Source organism: Anomaloglossus baeobatrachus, chromosome 3 (genome assembly GCF_048569485.1).
Source record: "Anomaloglossus baeobatrachus isolate aAnoBae1 chromosome 3, aAnoBae1.hap1, whole genome shotgun sequence".
Classification (NCBI taxonomy): Eukaryota; Metazoa; Chordata; class Amphibia; order Anura; family Aromobatidae; genus Anomaloglossus; species Anomaloglossus baeobatrachus.
The window spans coordinates 134,069,437-134,089,010 of record NC_134355.1 but is presented as its reverse complement, the minus strand read 5'-3'; the positions used below and the strand labels follow the sequence as shown (position 1 = coordinate 134,089,010).

The 19,574-nt window shown below is 42.7% G+C and overlaps 2 protein-coding genes across 2 annotated transcripts in view; one reads left to right on the top strand and one right to left on the bottom strand.

Moving 5' to 3' along the window:
- The window catches only part of SOS1 (SOS Ras/Rac guanine nucleotide exchange factor 1), a 215,753-nt gene that overhangs the window by 121,226 nt on the left and 74,953 nt on the right, over positions 1-19,574 (bottom strand). The window lies entirely within an intron of this gene.
- LOC142295808 (microtubule-associated serine/threonine-protein kinase 4-like) lies at positions 6,485-17,786 on the top strand. The gene is made up of 17 exons (XM_075338900.1): positions 6,485-6,864; positions 8,949-9,150; positions 9,368-9,466; positions 9,864-9,957; positions 11,502-11,569; positions 13,736-13,821; positions 14,261-14,469; positions 14,727-14,865; positions 14,972-15,095; positions 15,269-15,434; positions 15,518-15,616; positions 15,754-15,876; positions 15,982-16,091; positions 16,174-16,265; positions 16,658-16,731; positions 17,235-17,327; positions 17,438-17,786. The coding sequence occupies exons 1-17, from the start codon at positions 6,485-6,487 to the stop codon at positions 17,533-17,535; spliced, it is 2,256 nt and encodes a 751-aa protein (XP_075195015.1). The 3' UTR covers positions 17,536-17,786.

Here is a 19,574-nt window from a genome sequence, read left to right as displayed (position 1 = left end):
TGGAGCCTTTCATTGCAGCCTTTCATTGGAGCCTTTCATTATATGTTGTCTCCAGGGGAGGCTTGACACTAGATTTAGAAAAGAGTTAGCTCCTCCTCCCACAGCATATAACCCCAGCTAGGCGGGAACTAGCTCAGTTTGGTGTAAAGCAGTAGGAAAAGGATAACCAAAACCACAAGGGTGGGAGCTGTGTCCCCCAATGAAAGGCTCCAAGAAAGACATTTTACGGTGAGTACACAAAAATGTCCTTTCCTTTCTCCCCTTTTCATTGGGGGACACAGACCGTGGGACGTCCCAAAGCAGTCCCTGGGTGGGAACTGAACTATTAACAGTGTATAACATCAGACTAAGAGCTGACTAACAATTGCAGTGAACTCATATGAAAAAACTGTCAGAACCGAGCAGTGGCCACTTATAAATGGGCCACTGCCGCCTGAAGGACTTGTCTTCCAAGAGCAGCATCCGCGGATGCATGCGTATGCACTCTGTAGAATTTTGTGAACGTGTGCACACTGGACCAGGTAGCGGCCTTGCAAAGTTCGGCCGCCGAGGCCTGATGGCGGATAGCCCAGGAGGCACCCACTGCTCGTGTAGAGTGGGCCCGCACAGATTGAGGGGGAACGGCACCTCGTGCTTTGTATGCCTCACAGATGGCGGTCCTGCTCCATCGAGAAATCGTGGATTTAGACGCCGGGTTGCCCTTCTTGTGTCCTACTGGGAGGACGAAAAGGGCATCGGACTTGCGCAACGGCACTGTTCTGAAGATGTAGATTCGCAGAGCCCTGACAAGATCGAGATTGTGAAGGGCTTTCTCAAAGGAGTGGACCGGGGCCGGGCAGAATGATGGCAACACAATGTCCTCGTTCAGGTGGAAAGAGGATACGACCTTCGGAAGGAAGGTGGGGGAAGGCCGAAGGACCACCTTATCATGATGGAATATCAGGTAAGGTGAACGACAGGAAAGAGCTGCCAGTTCGGACACTCGCCTGATAGAGGTGATAGCGACTAAAAAGGCAACTTTCCAAGACAGTCGTTGAAGAGAGATTTCTCTCAGAGGTTCGAAGGGAGGAAGCTGAAGGACTCCCAGAACCAGATTCAGATCCCAGGGATCTAAGGGGTGGCGATAAGGAGGGACCAAATGCCCTACCCCTTGAAGAAAGGTACGGACCTGAGGGCGAGAAGCCAGCTGCTTCTGGAAAAAAATTGACAAGGCAGAAACTTGTCCTTTAAGGGTACTGAGAGCAAGGCCCGAGTCCAGACCGTCTTGCAGAAAGGCAAGAACATTAGGGATTGAAAAGGTCAGGGGTGACCGATTATGACGATCACACCAGGAAAGATAGGTCTTCCAGGTCCTGTGGTAAATGCTGGCGGAGGAAGACTTCCGAGCATTAAGCATGGTATGAACTACCCTGAAAGAAAAAAAAAATGTCCAAAAACTCTTCAAATGAGTACCATTTCCTGAAGCAGATTCCAAAACTTATGAATTTTGACTGCCTAGAAAACCTGCATGTGTACCTCCTCATTCTATGTTGTAAATTTGTTGCAGATTTTCACCACTTTCAATGCAGTAAAGGAGAAGTCTGCTGTACATTTCTTACATCCCAGTGCAAACATTCATTTAACGTAAAATAGAAAGATTTCTTTGCTTGCTATCTGTTAACCTGCTGCTGTCCAAACATTTTGTTTGCAACGTTTTTCTTGTATGGCAATATTAACGTGCCAGGTTGACCGGTGACCCTGTGGAGCAGGCAGGAATGGTTCATCACTATTTCTGCCTTCTGCTGTGTCTGCTACATAGGGCTCAATGAGTGGTAGAGCCAATGCTTCTACTTAATTTCTTGTGTCTGCAGGGCATCGTGGGGCCACTGGGTTATATATATATATATATATATATATATTTATATTTATATTTATGCTTCTATACAGTTTGAAAGAATTGCAGTGAGTTGCCGTTTTCTAAGGGGAAAAATAACTTTTAAAAATCATCTTCCATTGCGAGTGTGAATGAGCATACGAGTGATTTGTTTCTAAGTGTTATTTGAATTAAGTGACTAGTGATTCATTGATTTTAGATTCAGGGGGTTTAGAAGGGAGTAATTTTACAGAATCGCTAAATGTATTCATATGTTTAATTACTTAAAAGGGTATATGCAGGACTTTACAAAAAGAAAAATGAATGGCACCTGGCACAGCAGCCAGGTAGGTAGCAACTATCTGCCTGTTAGTGCTTAGACACTTTTTTAAACCCCTTCACAACCTTGGATGTGCTGTATATATACATCCTAGGTTGTGTCCCCCCAGTAACCGTGGGCTTTGGCGGTGAGCCCGTGGTAATCCCCGCACGTCTGCTGATCCGATGTCTCCTTCTCACCCAGCGTCTTACTTTTGGTTTTGTAGCCCATTCCAGCCTTGTGCAGGTCTATGTCTTGTCTCTGAGATCCTAAGGCTATGTGTCCACGGGACTATGTATCTGCGGATTTTTCTGCATCAAAATCCGCAGCTTTCCCGCAAAAGCCGCACCTTTTCATAGGTGCGGATTTGATGCGGATTTTGTTTTTTTTTTCCAATTTTATAGCCAAAATCCGGACGAAAATCCGCAACAATAATTGACATGTTGCAGATTTTTCCGCACGAAAATCCGCACGATTTCCGCTGCGGAAAAATCCGCAGCGTGGACACAGCATTTCCCAAATTCCATAGAAATGGCTGGGGAGTAGCTGGGCTGCAGATTTTACGAAAATCCGCGGCTTTTCCGCAGCGTGGACACATAGCCTTAGAAAGCTCTTTGGTCTTGCCCATGTTGTAGAGGTTAGAGTCTGACTGATTAATTGAGTCTGTGGACAGCTGTCTTTAATGCAGGAAACGAGTTGATTAGTAGCATCTAAGTGGTCTGTAGGAGCCAGAACGCTTAATGGTTGGTAGGGATCAAATACTTATTACTCTCTGCAAAATGCAAATACATTTATAGAATTTAAACAATGTGATTTTCTGGATTTTATTTTGGATATTCTATCTCTCACTGTTAAAATTAACCTACCCTTAAAATTCTAGACTGTTCATGTCTTTGTCAGTGGTCAAACTTACAAAATCAGCAAGGGATCAAATACTTATTTCCTTCACTGTAGGTGCCGAGCAGGTTCAAAACACTATTAACCTGCAGACTAACCTCCCATATGCAGGTTAATAGCATTTTTTTTTTTTTTTATTTAACAGGTTGGCTTTCTCCCTAAAAAGTGTCAAGAAATAAAATAATATCTCTGGGCTTGATACATCTACATCAGAAAAAAAAAAGTTCTAAAATGCGGAAAGGCAAAACTAAACACAAAAGCTTGAGGTCTGGTTATTAAGCAGTTAAACATCATAAATTACCGGACTAGAATCCGTCTGATCTACACTATTGGAAATGGTCAAACTGTTCTAACGGTATGGCGTCCTGAAATGTGGGTTTCCTTTACAGAATGTGGATGCAGACTCGTGACACGGTATTATTTATTTAGAAAAGGTCAACAACCTTCCCCGGGCGAGAAAAATAGACAATTCTGAATAAAGTGACAAGCAACTGTGGAACAAACAATAAAATTACCTTCTCAAGGAGCTTGCAATCGTAGAAACAGGCGGCCAATTCGATTTTAAATATCTCTCATGTAGGAGTAAAGAAAGGGAAGCAAGGAGGCATCCAAAGTGACTAAAGAACGCAGATGTACGGGAAAGTCACAATGTATGGATAAACATATATCAACACCTTGGACCCCCAGTGTAATATTTCCGATATGGACTCTACTGTGGAGGCCGGAACAGGGATGGACAAGATCAAGAAGCACAACAGCAAATGTAATAAGAGGATAAAAATAATAAACACAGCTCAGGACCATAGCACAGGCTCTAACACAAGTATATACAGGGTGGTTATAAAACATTCATCAGGTTCCAGAGTACAGTGGAACCTCGGTTTATGAGTAACTTGGTGTGCGAGTATTTCGCTATACGAGCAAAGCTTGCTGTAAATTTGTAACTCTGTTTACAAGCAAGCTTTTCTGTACGAGAAAATACTCACCGCACACACTTCCGGTTCCGTACTTTCACTGCGCTCTGACCCGCTCTTGCAGTCCACACAAACACATATATTATGCTCACCTTACCTTCCGTTCCATCGCCGGCCTCTCTGTTCTTGTAGTTCGCCGGTACAAGATGGAGGAACTTCCGCTATCAGCCACTTCTCAAAGGCAGCACAATGACCAATCAGAGGCAAGTGGCTCATGCCTTTGACGTCAGCGTGCTGGCAGCGGAAGCTCCAGCATTGGTCGCGATAGTTCCCCGATACACATCCTGTACCAACGGACTACAAGAACCGGGAGGCCGGCGATGGAATGGAAGGTAAGGTGAGCATAATATGTGTGTGTGTGAGTGTGAGTGTGAGTGTGTGTGAGTGTGAGTGTGAGTGTGTGTGTGTGTGTGTGTGTGTGTTTGTTTGTGTGCGTGTGGAATGGCACAATAGGGGACCAGGATGGGACACTGAACAAGTTGTGGAATGAAGTGTCTGAGCTTGCATTATTTCCTATGGGAAATTTTGCTTTGCTAGACGAGTAACTTGGTTTACAAGCATAGTCCCAGAACAGATTATGCTCATAAACTAAGGTTTCACTGTATATTTCCCAATGTATCACAATAGTGAATGACACATGATAACGAACATAAACTCTCCAGGTTTAGCACATAAGGTTTACAAATGTTCTATGTCCTCCTCTTGCCACAAGACACACAGCTATGCTGTAATCCAGTTAGACTCAAACACGCTGCAGCATGTCCCCATCGATGGTCATTAGAAAGGAGGTTATGTGGTCCAAGAGCTCATCCAGTGTGGCTGCAAAGGCGGCTCTTAAACAACGCCATTGATGTACCCCGAAAGGAAAAAGTCACACACTGTCAGATCGGGAGACCTGTGGGGAGCGTCTGAAGATGGCCAAGTCAACACCAGCACAGCGCTCATTCCAATGGTCTGGGAGCTCCTCGTTGAGATAGAAACGCAGCTCTGAATACCAGTGGGGTGGAGCGCCGTCTTGTTGAAAAATGAAGTTTCAGGAATCAATTGTCAGTTAGGGAAACATCCATAACTGTAATAGATCGAGGTACGATGTACTAGTCACAGTCTTTGTTTTTAAGATTGCACAGAAAACATTCACTTTTGAAGAATCTCTAGATTTCTATACTGGCAGTGGGATTTTCCATTGCCCAATTTCGGACATTATGACGGTTCACCTTTCTGTTTAAAGGGAAATCAAATCAGCAGATATTTGTTATCTCGTCTGACAGCAACATAATGTAGACAAGGACATTCTGAATCCAAAGGTGTATCACAGATTACTGGCTGCAGCCGTTCACCCATAATCAAAGAATTGAGTTTTAAGCATGTAGCTGAGCCCAGGGAGCTGTCCTCGCCCACACCAGGCTCTCAGTAAAGATTGTGCATTGACAGTGAGGTGTCAATCACAGCAGGGCATGTCGGACTCCCATGCACATGCTAGCTAGACACAGCATTGTTAATCACAGGGTAATAAAGCCATTTGTTTAAGTAAACAATAGCTCACACACATATAAGAGAGGCATAGTTGTGTTTGTTTTTTAACCCTTACAGCATGCTGTTCTCAGCTTACATACCAAAAACATGTGGACAGATTCCCTTTAGGCCAGAGTCACACTTGCTAGTAACTCACGCGAGTCTCGCATCGCATCACCCGGCACAGCCACACATTCTCCTGACAGGAGCGGGTCGGTTGCATGTATCGTTATGCAGCTGAGATGCTCCCCTCCAGAGAGTGTGCAGCCGTGCCGGGTGTTGCGATGTGAGACTCGCGCTAGTTACTAGCAAGTGTGACTACGGCCTTAAGTGGAAGGTTGCATCATCACTGTACACTAGCCGGGAAGCAAATTCATCATCTTCCAATGCCGCCCAAAAGATTGCATAGAATTGGAACCAGATGCTCTAGAGCAGAAATGTACATGAGCACAAATAGCTCCATGGATGATGCTGGTATCAGATTATTGATATGGCATAGACATCTCTCATTTCCATTGCCAAGTGAGATCTCCGATATGGAGTAGAGACGACCCGTCTGCCTAGGGGCAAGTATCACCACCTCTGGCGTAGCACCTCTTTGCTAATGAGTAGGTACACAGTTAGATCTTCCAGAATGGGGCACATACTTGCTAATTATTGTACAGCCCTGCTCATCATTATTGGCATCCATGAAGTAATGTGGAATATCTCCTGGAAAAAATGAGTGAAACAGCTTTATTGAATAGAGCGCTCAGATTACTACAAAAGAGCAAATGATAAAACAACAACAATGTAAAACAATGGGAGGGAAAAATAGAAAAACCTAAAGCTGCGGTGACCCTGGTATTGGCCCTTTACATTAATTTACTATGGAAACAATGAGAATCACTTGTGATAAATTGTTGGTGCCCATGTGACATGAATTAGCCAATGAATGATGACTTCAGTGTTTTAAAAATCCACATGTTAGGCCCTTTTGTCATAAGGGTGAAGACACAGGAGTCATCTGAGGACATCAAAGCTGGTATTATTACCAAACACAAGACTTTCAAAGTGTACAAGGCCACCTCCAAAGGCTACAAGGCCACCTCCAAAGGCTACAAGGCCACCTCCAAAGGCTACAAGGCCACCTCCAAAAGGGTACAAGGCCACCTCCAAAGGGTACAAGGCCACCTCCAAAAGGGTACAAGGCCACTCCCAAAGGGTACAAGGCCACCTCCAAAGGCTACAAGGCCACCTCCAAAGGCTACAAGGCCACCTCCAAAGGCTACAAGGCCACCTCCAAAAGGGTACAAGGCCACCTCCAAAGGGTACAAGGCCACCTCCAAAAGGGTACAAGGCCACTCCCAAAGGGTACAAGGCCACCTCCAAAAACCTTGGTACTCCAATTTCAACAGTGCGCAATGTTAAGAAGTTGGTAAAGCATCAAACCGTCAAGAACCTCCCTGAATGTGGGGGAGAGATAGGAAAATTAACAAGAGATGTGTTCGAAGGTTGGTGCGAACGATGGAAAAAAACACCACATCAAACATCCAAAGACCTGAACTCCAACCTTGAACTGTCAGGGGTCATAGTTTCAACAAGTACCATACACCGAACACTAAACCAAGACCAAGGAAGAAACCATTGCTGAAGAAAAGACTGATCAGTGTCAGAGTGGCAGCAATCTTCTTATAGCCTCGGCCATCTTTATGTAGAGAAACAATTTTTTTTCAGATCCTCAAATAATTTTTTGCCATGAGGAGCTATGCTGAACTTCCAGTGACCAGTATGAGAGAGTGTGTGATGTAACTCACCTGCTCCCCATTCACACCTAAGACCTTGTAATACTAATGAATCACATGACAACGGTGATGGAAAATGGCTAATTGGGCACAATTAGTTCATTTCCAACTAGGGGTGTACTCACTTTTGTTGCCACAAGTTTAGACATTAAGAAATTAAAAATGAGGTTTTCTCTTTCATAGGAAAATTATTGGCAACGATTAGCATACAGAATTATTATGCAAGTAAATGCCAAACGTAAATTTTAACATTTCAATTGTTTATTTTCATTTGTTAAAGTGAGAATACCCAAACAACTCAAAATGTACAAAAATACATTTAAAAAAAAAAATATATAAAATCGGCGACTATTATATTCACCCTTTTTTTTCAGTTACAGCTCTAATCCTTCCATCCATCGAGTCCCTGTTTCTTAATCTGTTGCCAATCAATTTTTTGCCAGACCCAGCCGCAGTTTCCCGGACCCTGTTCAGAGAGGTGACCGTTTTCCTTCCTCCATAAATCTCGTGTTTAAAAAGGGCCCACAAGTTCTCAATGGGGTTTAGGTCAGATGAGGAAGAACCCAGTGTTTTAAGGCCTTTACTGGGTAGCCAAGTAGTGGAGACTTTATGCATTACTATAGCCACCGTACTGACCATACCCCCCCTGACTAAGGCTACACGCCAAAACATGTGTAGGGCGCAAGTGTCGGCACAATAGTGGGACATGTCCTCAGGAAAACACTTGTCATCTTACATCTTCACCATCTTCACACACTGTTGTGCTCTGCCTGTTCACTGCACTTTCCCTCCATTTGTTCTTTGATCAGTAAACATTACACTAGATAATATATTATCTGCACCTTTATTAGGTCAATTGTGTAGTATATTATAGTACATTTCACTGCTATTTTATTTAGTTTATAGATTATATATATATATATATATATATATATATATATATATATATATATATATACACACACACACACACACACACACACACACACACTGGCCATCTTCGTGTGCTATAATCCTCTGCTTATATCTCATGTATTAATTTTAGATTCTATTGATATAGCATATATTGGCTATACTTATTAGCTTGCACTTTGCTGAGGTTGTTTATACCCTATGTTTGGGTCTATTCCTCTATAGCCATATACATATTATACATATATATGCTTTTTGTAATGTAATACTGTGAGATATTTTCACATCGTCCCCCTTTTTTGTCCCCTTGCTGTGCAGTCTTTGTGGTGCTTGTTTTCACGGCTTTCATTACTTTTCACCCTGTCTTTTTTATATTCTATGTATGAATAAACATTACATTTTGTATTGGCTAGTTTTCTCTATGGGGTATATATATATATATATATATATATATATATATATATATATATATATATATATATATATATATATTTCCACTATACTTGTAGAGAGCCAGCCTGTAAGATTCCATCACAAGGCTCCATGATGGCATCACTGATGGTCACTATTATGAGGTCACAGGTGACAGTCCCTACTTCTACAATGCGCACAGGACAACGGGTGCCATTTTTTGGTTACTTATCTAGAGACTGACAGCTTTTGTAGTTCCTTACTATGGCTGGATTTCTTACGGATAGCTTTCAGGTAGACGCACTATCGGAGATTCTTACCAACAATCTTCCGGACATTGTGCTTCTACCCCCCGATGGCGTCCTCAGCTTCACTCACCGGCTGGTGGTGGAGCTGGTAACGGACTGCCTGACCCAATACCACCGAGGTCATCTTACCTCACAGTACCTGTCGGATTTACTCCGGAACATCAGGACAGTTCTGCAGCAGGTAAGAGGCGGACGCTCCCCACAAACCTCTCCACAATAGTAGATAATAATGGTGGGAGAGAAGGTTGTTCCTTCCTCCAATATAAAACACGAGGCGTCCCCAGATAGAAGGTCATGGTATCTGCAGAAAGCGGAGCAAGCGTCACACACAATGGTGGCCTGCATTATGTTATTTCTCATCTCAGGATTTTCATTTTTGTTTCTTTTCTTCTTCATAGGCTGAAAGATCTCAAGATGGAGATTTGGCCTTTATTAAAGAACTGGCAGAAAAAGTCCTGACTGTACTGGAACGTCCGGCCCCCTCACTGGAACGCCTGGTGAGTACCATCATCCCCTCCATCACACAGCCTTGTATCCTTGTATACAGAAATAATTTTCTTTTTCCTAGGGTCTATCAGGCCCCCTTAGCTTTCACCCTTCCTCTACCTGTGGGAAAAATTCTGATCCGCTGTTGATTTTATAAATTGTGTAAAATTTGGGTGGGTTTTGAATTTCTCCAGATCTACAGTCAGATATCAGGAGATGTTACCGGCCTCCCTGACCGCTCCCGGCAGACGCAACATGAATTTATCTTACTCCACTTAAGTGAGAGCAGTGATCACGATGTGGCGGTATTTGTGTAGTTACCGCCGGCTGCATCTGTAAATATAGATTTATGTACTTGGTGATTTGGGGAAATCTTCTTGATATTAATTATATATATTATAACTGCAGGGAACACCAGAAGGCGCTGCCAAAGGTGGGAAAAACCAGGAAACCCCTGACCCTAATAGGAGTCAGCAGGGGATGAACAGAGATCCGATTCCAGGTGAGCCGATCCCCGACCCTCTACAAGAAATATCCAGACATTACAGGGACAGGGAATAATGTTTATTTCTAACATAGAAATCATATACAGATCAGGATGGAAGTGCACTGGGGGCGTGGCCGAAGTCTGAGTGCAGGGACACGCCCCCAGTGCACTTACAGGCTAATCTGCATATGTCTCCTGTGCTGCAGCTCTCTCCTCCCATCACTCACATCACACTCAAACATATCCAGATTTTCATAATGTTGCATAATTTATGCTAACTCCATCTCACTGATTTAACCAAAAGGATGAGTAATTACACATATCTCTTCAAATATTACTTTATTTCACAAATACTATTTTTCATAAAGAGTTTTTATGACATACAAAAGTCACATAAAAAAAAAGGATTTTTCTCAAGAAATTTCAAGTCTGAAAGATTAGTGCACTTGCGTTACCACGTTTTTCATGTTTTGTTTTTTTTTTGTGCGGTTTTGATGTGTTTTTTCTGCGGGTTGGTCCCTGTGTTTTTTTTACCATTATCTATGGCAATAAATGCTGGTACCTGCAGAAAAGAAGTGACATACTTATTCTTTTTCTCAAGATATTCTGCAGAAAGAATTTTCTTGAGAAAATAAACGCACGCAGTGTGCGCACAGCTATTTTTTTTTCCATAGGTTTTGCTGGGGAATGTCTGCAGAAAGGCTACAACCATTTTCTCAAGAAATTTCTGCAGCAAAAACGCAAAAAAAAAACCGCGAGTAAAAACGCAGTGTGTGAACAAGGCCGAAGATACTGATCTATTTATTACCTGTGATCTCGGATATATGTTGGCTGCTGGCACATATAAACATAGTGGTTTCTGTGATCCAGGTCCGCACTAATACAGGTATTGCACGCTGTATACATTGTTGGTACCATTATGCACTAAATGTAATTGTGCACTGTGTATAGAGTCACATTTAAAGGACAATATAAAGACACTGTTCTGTCCATTATCTGTGATATACGTGGCCAGTAATACATGTAAATATATAGGTTTCTGTGATTCCACCAATATATGCAATGTCCATCTTCATACAGAATGAGGTATTTCCCATTGGATATTGTGCATAAATATTGGCAACTCATTGTTATTCTTACATCAATATACGCATAACAATAGACATATCAGCTTGTCAGCCTTATCCTTGTGTGTTTTGTACGCTGTAGCACTTATTTTTAATGTGTCTTTTGTATGTCTAAGTTTTTATGAAAAATAGTATTTGTGAAATAAAGTAATATTTGAACAGATGTGTGTAATTACTCCTATCCTTTTTGGGTTAAACCCATCACTCACATGTACAGCGAGGGATGGTTCCTCATCCATGTGATGAGGGGATTCCTCCATTACATGACATTTCTCTGTCTATGGCTGCGCCGTATGTTCTCATAGTTACACTCCCCATATAACCAGTAGTAATCCCATTTGCAGTCATTTCTCCGTTATGTTGTTGTATTATGTATGGAGGATTGATATAGTCAGATACATTTTATTTCATCTTTGTGTCTATATATTTTAGAAACAGCTGTGCTGTGGAATCGTGACAGTGGAATCTGTGAGATCCCGGAAATCAGAGACTCTGCCGGTGTAAGTATCACAGAGGGAAACCTGTTTTTATAAGTGTAGATAATGGCTTCTATATAGGGAATCTGTCACCAGGATATTACTCCCCATCTGAGAGCAGCACGATGTAGGGACAGAGACCCCGATTCCAGCGATGTGTCACTTACCCGCAGCTGTGATAAAATCCCTATTTTCTCTTCTGTGGAATTAGCAGTTTTCTGAATGCTGAGCCCAGTATAACCCTGCCCACGCCACTGATTAATCAGCTTTGTGTGTACTGTGCATAGGCAGAAAACTGCAACTCACTGGTAAGGGCTTGGTAACACAGTACAATAGGACTTCATGGCATGACACACCTGGTCCTTTAGTGATAATCTCCTGCTGATAAAACACTGATTTTATTGATTTTTATCCAGCGACTACCTAAATTCCTATATATAAAAACACATCTTTATTTCATATTCTTTAAAACAAAGTTACAAAAAATCCCACACCGTGAACACATAACCCGATAAGACCAGGACCACAAAGAGTGTTAGTCAAATATAGATACTTGAATAAAAATATTTAATTGGGATAATAAACCAATATTCATTAATAATAGATTCTAGTTCTCTCCACTACCTAGCAATGGAGATATAACTGATGTTACACGCACCCTAAATGTAAATTGGTGCCCCCCATTCCTCGGCAGCTGTCCCTTGGTTTCTATCCCTATATCTCCCTCCTTATTGATCAAGATAAATAGGATGATAAATATGATACCAGAAAGAAATAGTACTTATCTCAGACGTTTTCAAGAGAACACCTCCATTCTACTTATTCTTATACTATCATCCTATCATAAAGATGTGTTTTTATATATATATAGGAATTTAAGTAGTTCCTGGATAAAAACTAATTTAACTACCTTATAGTATATTATTTTCTTTTTCTGGTTGTTATACTGATTTTATTGAAACAACAACACAGCTCAATAAATAACACATTGCTGGACTCAGGGTCACATCATGCTGCTCTATGAGAAAAGAAATATATGAGGGCACTAAGGCAATATGGGTGGGATCATCCAAATGCACACCTGTAAATAGCAGCAATGAAAAAGAGGGAAAGGTGGTGTGCTAATAAGGAGATCACCAAATAATGGCAATAAATGTACAAAAGTTTATTACGAAAAAAACACCAACACAATTTAAAAACATCTAAAAACATGAAGTGCAATACATTTCAGAGGTTTGCTGTGATGTAGCAAAAAACCCCGAAAGGTATCCACCTCAGAGATTATAGACCATGTACTGCAGCCACTAATAACAATAATGCATGATGATACAATAAATATAGGAAATAGACAAATACCTACTACATAAGTATGCAAAAATAAGCATGCGAACAACCAAGAAGTAAATATCAATCCAGCCAACATAAAGTAAGGTAAGGCATAAAAAACCTGCAAGAAGAAATAAAACATGTTTAAGTACAAGTTTGCATACCAAAAGTCATGATCCTAACCAGGATCACAATGATGGAAAAGGCATACAGGATGACTCCTATAAGGCTATGTGTCCACGGTAGAATGTTGCTGCGGATTTTTCTGTATGAAAATCCGCGACTTTCGCGGCAAATCCGCACCTTTTTTTTGCCGCGGATTTACCGCGGAATTTTTTTTTCCCCCCCCCCCCATTCTATAGCCAAAATCCGGATCAAAATCCGCAACAATAATTGACATGCTGCAGATTTTTCCGGATCAAAATCCGCGGCAAATCTGCCGCAGAAAAATCCGCAGCATGGACACAGCATTTCCAAAATGCCATTGAAATGGCTTGGAAGTGCCGCTGCTGCAGATTTTCGGAAAATCCGCGCATTTTCCACAGACATGGTGGAGGTGGAGACCTAAGACAAAACCCCCCACATCATGCTCCTCTGAAAATGCATTGAAGAAACCCGCTGACAGATTCCCTTTATATTCTCTGAGCATTCACCCATATTATCCAGCCCTGGCCGATGATACCGGTGTATGCAGGATCCCCCATTATATCACGTGTTTGGTTGTGGAGGGTTTGGCTTATGTCGTCCCCTCCATCAGATCAGTGTAAATCAGCAGGGACATAATATAGGAGGGAGACGTTTTTCCATCTGGAGTTTTTTTTCCTGCAGATTTTATATCATAATATAATTTATTTTCTTTTATAGAGAGAGATCACATCATTGATCCCGGCGAGAAAACCGCGTGAGAGCGACTACGAAACAACCAAACTGATCAGCAGTGGAGCCTTTGGGTAAGATGTCTGGTAGCATAATCCACATTTCTCAGGTTTGCCTATGACAATGCTTCTGCTTCTGTGCTGCCATGTAGTGTTATCATAGGGAAATTATAGGAGTTCACATCACTTCCCACATCTAATAATCACTATTCAGGTCAGTTATTTACAGCTGAGCAAAATGATCTGTAACTAATCAGACTGATAAGGAAAGGGAATAAAATATAAAATATTACACCCCATGTCCTGGACCCTCATCTGTCCTTACACTGCCACCTCCTCCATCAGACATCCTATAGGATCTTTCGTGTAGTGGTATTTTATGGATTTCTAGACGTGGATTTCCAGTGATGGCCGGGCTTCTAGTATTAAACATTAGTGCAGATCATATATTGACTTCTATAGACAGACTGTTAATAATGATTCACTATAAACCATGGATTCTCCTTCTCTCCAGTGCTGTCTACATCGCGCGCCATAAAGACTCACAGCAGATCTTTGCTATGAAAAAAATGGCCAAGAAGAACCTGGATACTCCAAAGAAAGTGGAACTAGCCTTTCTGGAGAGGGACATCCTGACATTCGCGGATTGTCCCTTTGTGGTCTCCATGCTCAGCTCCTTTCCAACACAATCTCACCTGTGTATGGTCATGGAGTATGTAGGAGGTAAGACATGTACATTGTATCACATCTTATCCCCTCTCACATCATTAGGATCTGTCCATGTGGACGGTTACAGCCCCACAGAGCAGTTACTACAGGTCATCTATTACCAAGATGGCTGGAAAGTCACTGTTCTGTGAGATGGGCCTGTATGTCCGCACTAAGCCTGTCAGGATCTCCAGCTGGAGACAATATGTGATATCACTTTATGTTATTAATTACATGGACGATATTTCACCATTACTTCCTTTCTTCTATAGGTGGAGACTGCGAGACCCTTCTAGACACCTGGGGTGCTCTACCGGTTCCCTTGGCCCGCCTGTACTTTGCAGAGACCGTTGTTGCGGTGGAATATCTGCATAGCTACGGCATTGTGCACAGAGACCTGAAGCCCCAAAAGTAAGTACCCTTTGTAGTATAATAAAGTGTGTGTGTGTGAGGGGGGGGTGGGGAGTTATTTATTATCACACGGTCTGTGAGGCTAAAACCATCTTCTCTTTCACAGTCTCCTGATAACATCGGATGGACACATTAAAGTCACCGATTTTGGGCTTTCAAAACTTGGTGTCATGATACCACAAATCAGCATCTGCACCAAGGACATCACCGTAGAGTTCCAGGACCGCGAGGTCAGTGTCACTTACAGGAATTCAGCTTCTTCTCTACAAATCTCATCACACTGTTGTCTCTTCTCTATGTTCTTCTTCTCTACAGAACTTGTCCACTGATATTTTTTCTTCTGTCATTGTGTTTTTGTAACAATAATAATTCATCACTCTCATCCTGTTCTGTTGGTTTCCAGGTCTGTGGCACCCCATATTACATGGCCCCAGAGGTCTTCCTGAGGGAAGGATACGGAAGGCCTGTAGACTGGTGGGCAATGGGGATCATCCTCCATGAATTTCTCGTGGGATGTGTACCATTCAATGAGGCATCCCTAACTGATCTTTGTGAACGTGTTGTCACTGGTGAGTAGAATTATCCGGTCATTGCTTTGACTGGTTACATTGCTTTATCTTAGTCTAATTTTCTGTAATTTTCCATCTAACAGGAGACCTAATTTGGGATTGTGATATTGCTCCTCCTCCCAATGCCCAGAACCTCATCACCAAGCTGCTCAGAACAAATCCTGCACGAAGACTTGGGACAGGTAAAAGATATATTTACTTATTACACCGAGGACATATCGCACAAGTCCATGAGGATTTCTCCACACTATGACTTTCAGTCTATTCCCTTCATGTCGGCTCAGTTATGTCCGCATCACGATTGTTATTATTTTTCCAGGAGGAGCATCTGAGATCAAGAAACATCCATTCCTGAGGGACTTAGATTTTAACAATCTTCTAAGTCAGAAGCCGGTGTACGTTCCTCAGCTGGTGTCGGACATTGACACAAGCGTCTTCATCAGTAAGTAGGAGACTATCTGGACTAAGCTGCTGTTTGTCTTGTCTTCCCTAATATGTGACAATCAGACTGTTATACTGACAACATTTCATTACCTATGTCTTGTAGATCACTCTGATAAGCACAAACATACGGTCTCAGAGGATGAAGACACAAGTGAGGACATCGAGAGCCTTGACTTCCAGAATTTTACATCATCTTCAGAAAGGCTTTCTAAAGTAAGTATGTGACCAATAAATCCAAAATATGTAAGAAAAGACCTTGAAAAGTATTTCATATCTTATTTTTGTTCCTATTTAGCTCTGTACCATCGCTGCCAGGACGATGAATAATGAGGACCACACGTCCCCTCCAGAGTGTACTCCAGCATCCAGCCCAAACACCTCAGAAATGTGAGTAGATCCCGGGATCATTACTGGGAGCTCCAGCCAATACATGTGCACCACACCAAATACAGTACATAAACACCATAATATCTAATGCAGCATCCACCGCCCCATGATTAGTGGGCAATGTGGTTTTGGCTTCAGAAACCACTGGTGATACCAGCTAATAATTGCAGCCGGTCATGCATCTCTGTAGAGCAGATGTAGTATTACATGACAGCCGTTCTTGGTAGTTGTTTTCGGCTCCATTCTATAGATGTTAGTTTTGAGCAGGAGTCTTATCCCACATGACTGTCATATGTTATGTCCTATTAGGCCTCATAGTTGGTGTTCTTCTAGTGAGACAGCTTTTGTAATGTGTTTATTTGTGATTTACACATTTTTCTTCTTCCAAACAGGCAGAAAGATTCTTTCCTTGGATCTGACAGAGGCGATGAAATTAGCAGTTTGCCGTCTTCATCCTCGTTGTCAGGTATGTACATGTCTGCAGAACCAAAGATGTGAATGTTGCCTTCAAGGCTCAAATTCTTCCATGTATTTTTCCTGTAATAGTTCTCTTTGTTATCCATGTTGTATGGATCCGATTTATGTTGCCCATGGGCCCATACTACATCGCTATTTCCCTAATTTTCTACAATGTTATAATGGATGCTATAACATTGCGCCCAGATGAGGTCATGTACGGTATACAGGACTTATTCTGTCCAAATACGATGTAATACCAGATTATCAGGACTATAGGAAAAAGGATGAGACAAATATTACTACATACATTAAAGATCTTAAATTTCAATGGTTAAACATCTCTATGATTACTTATCTACTTTTGGATATACTTACATAAGAGTGTTTGAAATTCTATGACTGTTATGTTATGTTATGTTATGTAATAAAAATATTGAAATACATACATTAAAGATATAAAGCAGATCCTATAAGAATATATTGTTAATGAGATTTTTACTTTCTGATTAGAAATTCCAGCTCAAGAGGAAAGAAAATCTGCAAAAATTCTGAGTAAAGAGGAAGAAAAAACAGAAAACATAGAAAAGGGGAAAAAGAGACGAGGTAAGTGTGAGAATCCGCTCCATGTTGTGTGATGTTGGTTAGTCAGAATAATCCATGTGGAGTAATCTGGAGTCCCATCGCTTACATTATGTTCACTTCTCTTCTCATAGGTTCCATCTTCCGCCGGATCTTGTCATCATGCCGGCGTGGACTATCCAGGGCAGCTCGAATATTTGCGGGTTGCTGCTGTTCCCCTAGAATCATCTAAAAGATGGGAAACCTCTGCATCTAGTTCCCTGAAGAACAGCAGATCCTCCACCGCTGCTGTACCGATGAAGAAGGAAGCTTCACCATCTACCTGTGTCCTTCTGTCTCATCTCTACCTGGACATGTGTCGGTAACGCATCTGTCACCAGGCTCCGCTGTGTCCACACCTAATATCTAACCCCAGCTGTAGTCCTGACTAGGATCTCGTCTATTGCGTCTGCTCGTAGTTTCATCTTTCCCTTATCCTATCTATCCTTAGTTTCATCTTTCCCTTATCCTTCTATCTATCATATTATTAATTAAAAAAAAAATCAAACAAAACAACTTTACGTTTCCTGAGATCTTTTTGCCCCATCAGTGCTGCAGCGTCCTACATCTCCTGCTACATGTCGGTCTACTGCCATATCTGCTCTCCACTGAGCTGAGACTAATGTCCTCCATAATCCGGAGCTCCCACTCCCATGTCCCACAGTTTTCTAGAGCTGCACCAGTTCTCAGGAGAGCACAACTCTAACCATGATCATTCCCGCTGTCTACAGATATAAGTGAGCACCGACATCAGATCATTTTCGGCTGCACTATCACGTTACCTCACTAATCAAGGTTTTGCCCACAGCACTCAGTAGCACTTAATATCTGTAAATAAATAGACACTGGCTGGTGACCGGTACACGCTGCCTTTCATGTATACCATTATTCATTCTAAAAATGTATATTTCATAACATTTGTCAAATAAAATGTTTTAGGCTAGGTTCACACTTCCGTTAAATTGTATCAGTCACAATCCGCTGCTCTGGTAAACAACGAAATCCGTTTAGCGGATTCCGTTGTTCCCATAGACTTGTATGAGCGGCGGATTGTGACTGATGATGCTGCGTTGCACCCTCCGCCCGACTGATCAGTCGTGGAACGACTGACCGCTGGGCGGGAGGAACGCAGCATGTAACGTTTTTTGAGCAGCGCGATCCGTCGGATTTCGCTGCGCATGCTCTCTAGCTCCCTGCACACACGTCACCAGCTTTGCTTGGTTACCCGATATTTACCCTGGTTACGGTGCAAGGAGCCAGCGCTAAGCGGTGTACGCCAGTAACCAAGGTAAACATCGGGTGCTTTGCTTTACCCGATATTTAGTCGGTTACGTGTGCAGGGAGCCGACACTTCCCCGCTCGGCCCCACTCCCTCCCACACTCCGCACATGTACACACACTCACCTGTCCCCAGCCATGCAGACCGCAGCACTGCCACTGACATCCTCAGCGCCTGGCTCCGGCCCCCGCTCGGCTCCACCCCCTCCCGCACTCCGCATGTGTACACACACACACACACACAGACACACTCACAACACTCACTCACACTCTCACCTGTCCCCAGCCATGCAGACCGCAGCACTGTCACTGACATCCTCAGCGCCTGGCTCCGCCGCCCGCTCGGCTCCGCCACCTCCCGCACACAACGGAGTCCGACAATGAAATTCTTTTCTTTGTCATCCGTTGTCACCCGTTGTACAACGCATCAGTCACATGCGTCAAGCGACGCATGTGACTGATACAAAACAAAGGAAGTGTGAACTTAGCCTTAGTCTGTTTTTCATTAAATTTGTTTCAATGACTCACTAGAGTGTGGTCATTATATGTCAAGGGGTAAAGAAAAGGCTCTGGATGTGGCAGATACTCCAGGGGGTTTACCGTAAGGCTTTTGTATTTGGCCTTATACTCTTATATAGTGGTCCTAACTAGGCCATTGGACTGGCGCCATCGTCCCCCATTCTAAACTGTGGGTACAGTTGGTATTTTCCATGACTTCTTTATCTTTACACGTTCTGCCAGGGCCGCCCATTGCCCCTTATTGATAGCACATGTCCCCCTGTGCTGCCCATGGCCCCCTATGGATTGCACATGTTCCCCTCTGCTGCCCATGGCCCCCTATGGATTGCACATGTTCCCCTGTGCTGCCCATGGCCCCCTATGGATTGCACATGTACCCCTGTGCTGCCCATGGCCCCTATAGATGGCACACCTCCCCTGTGTTAGATATGGCCC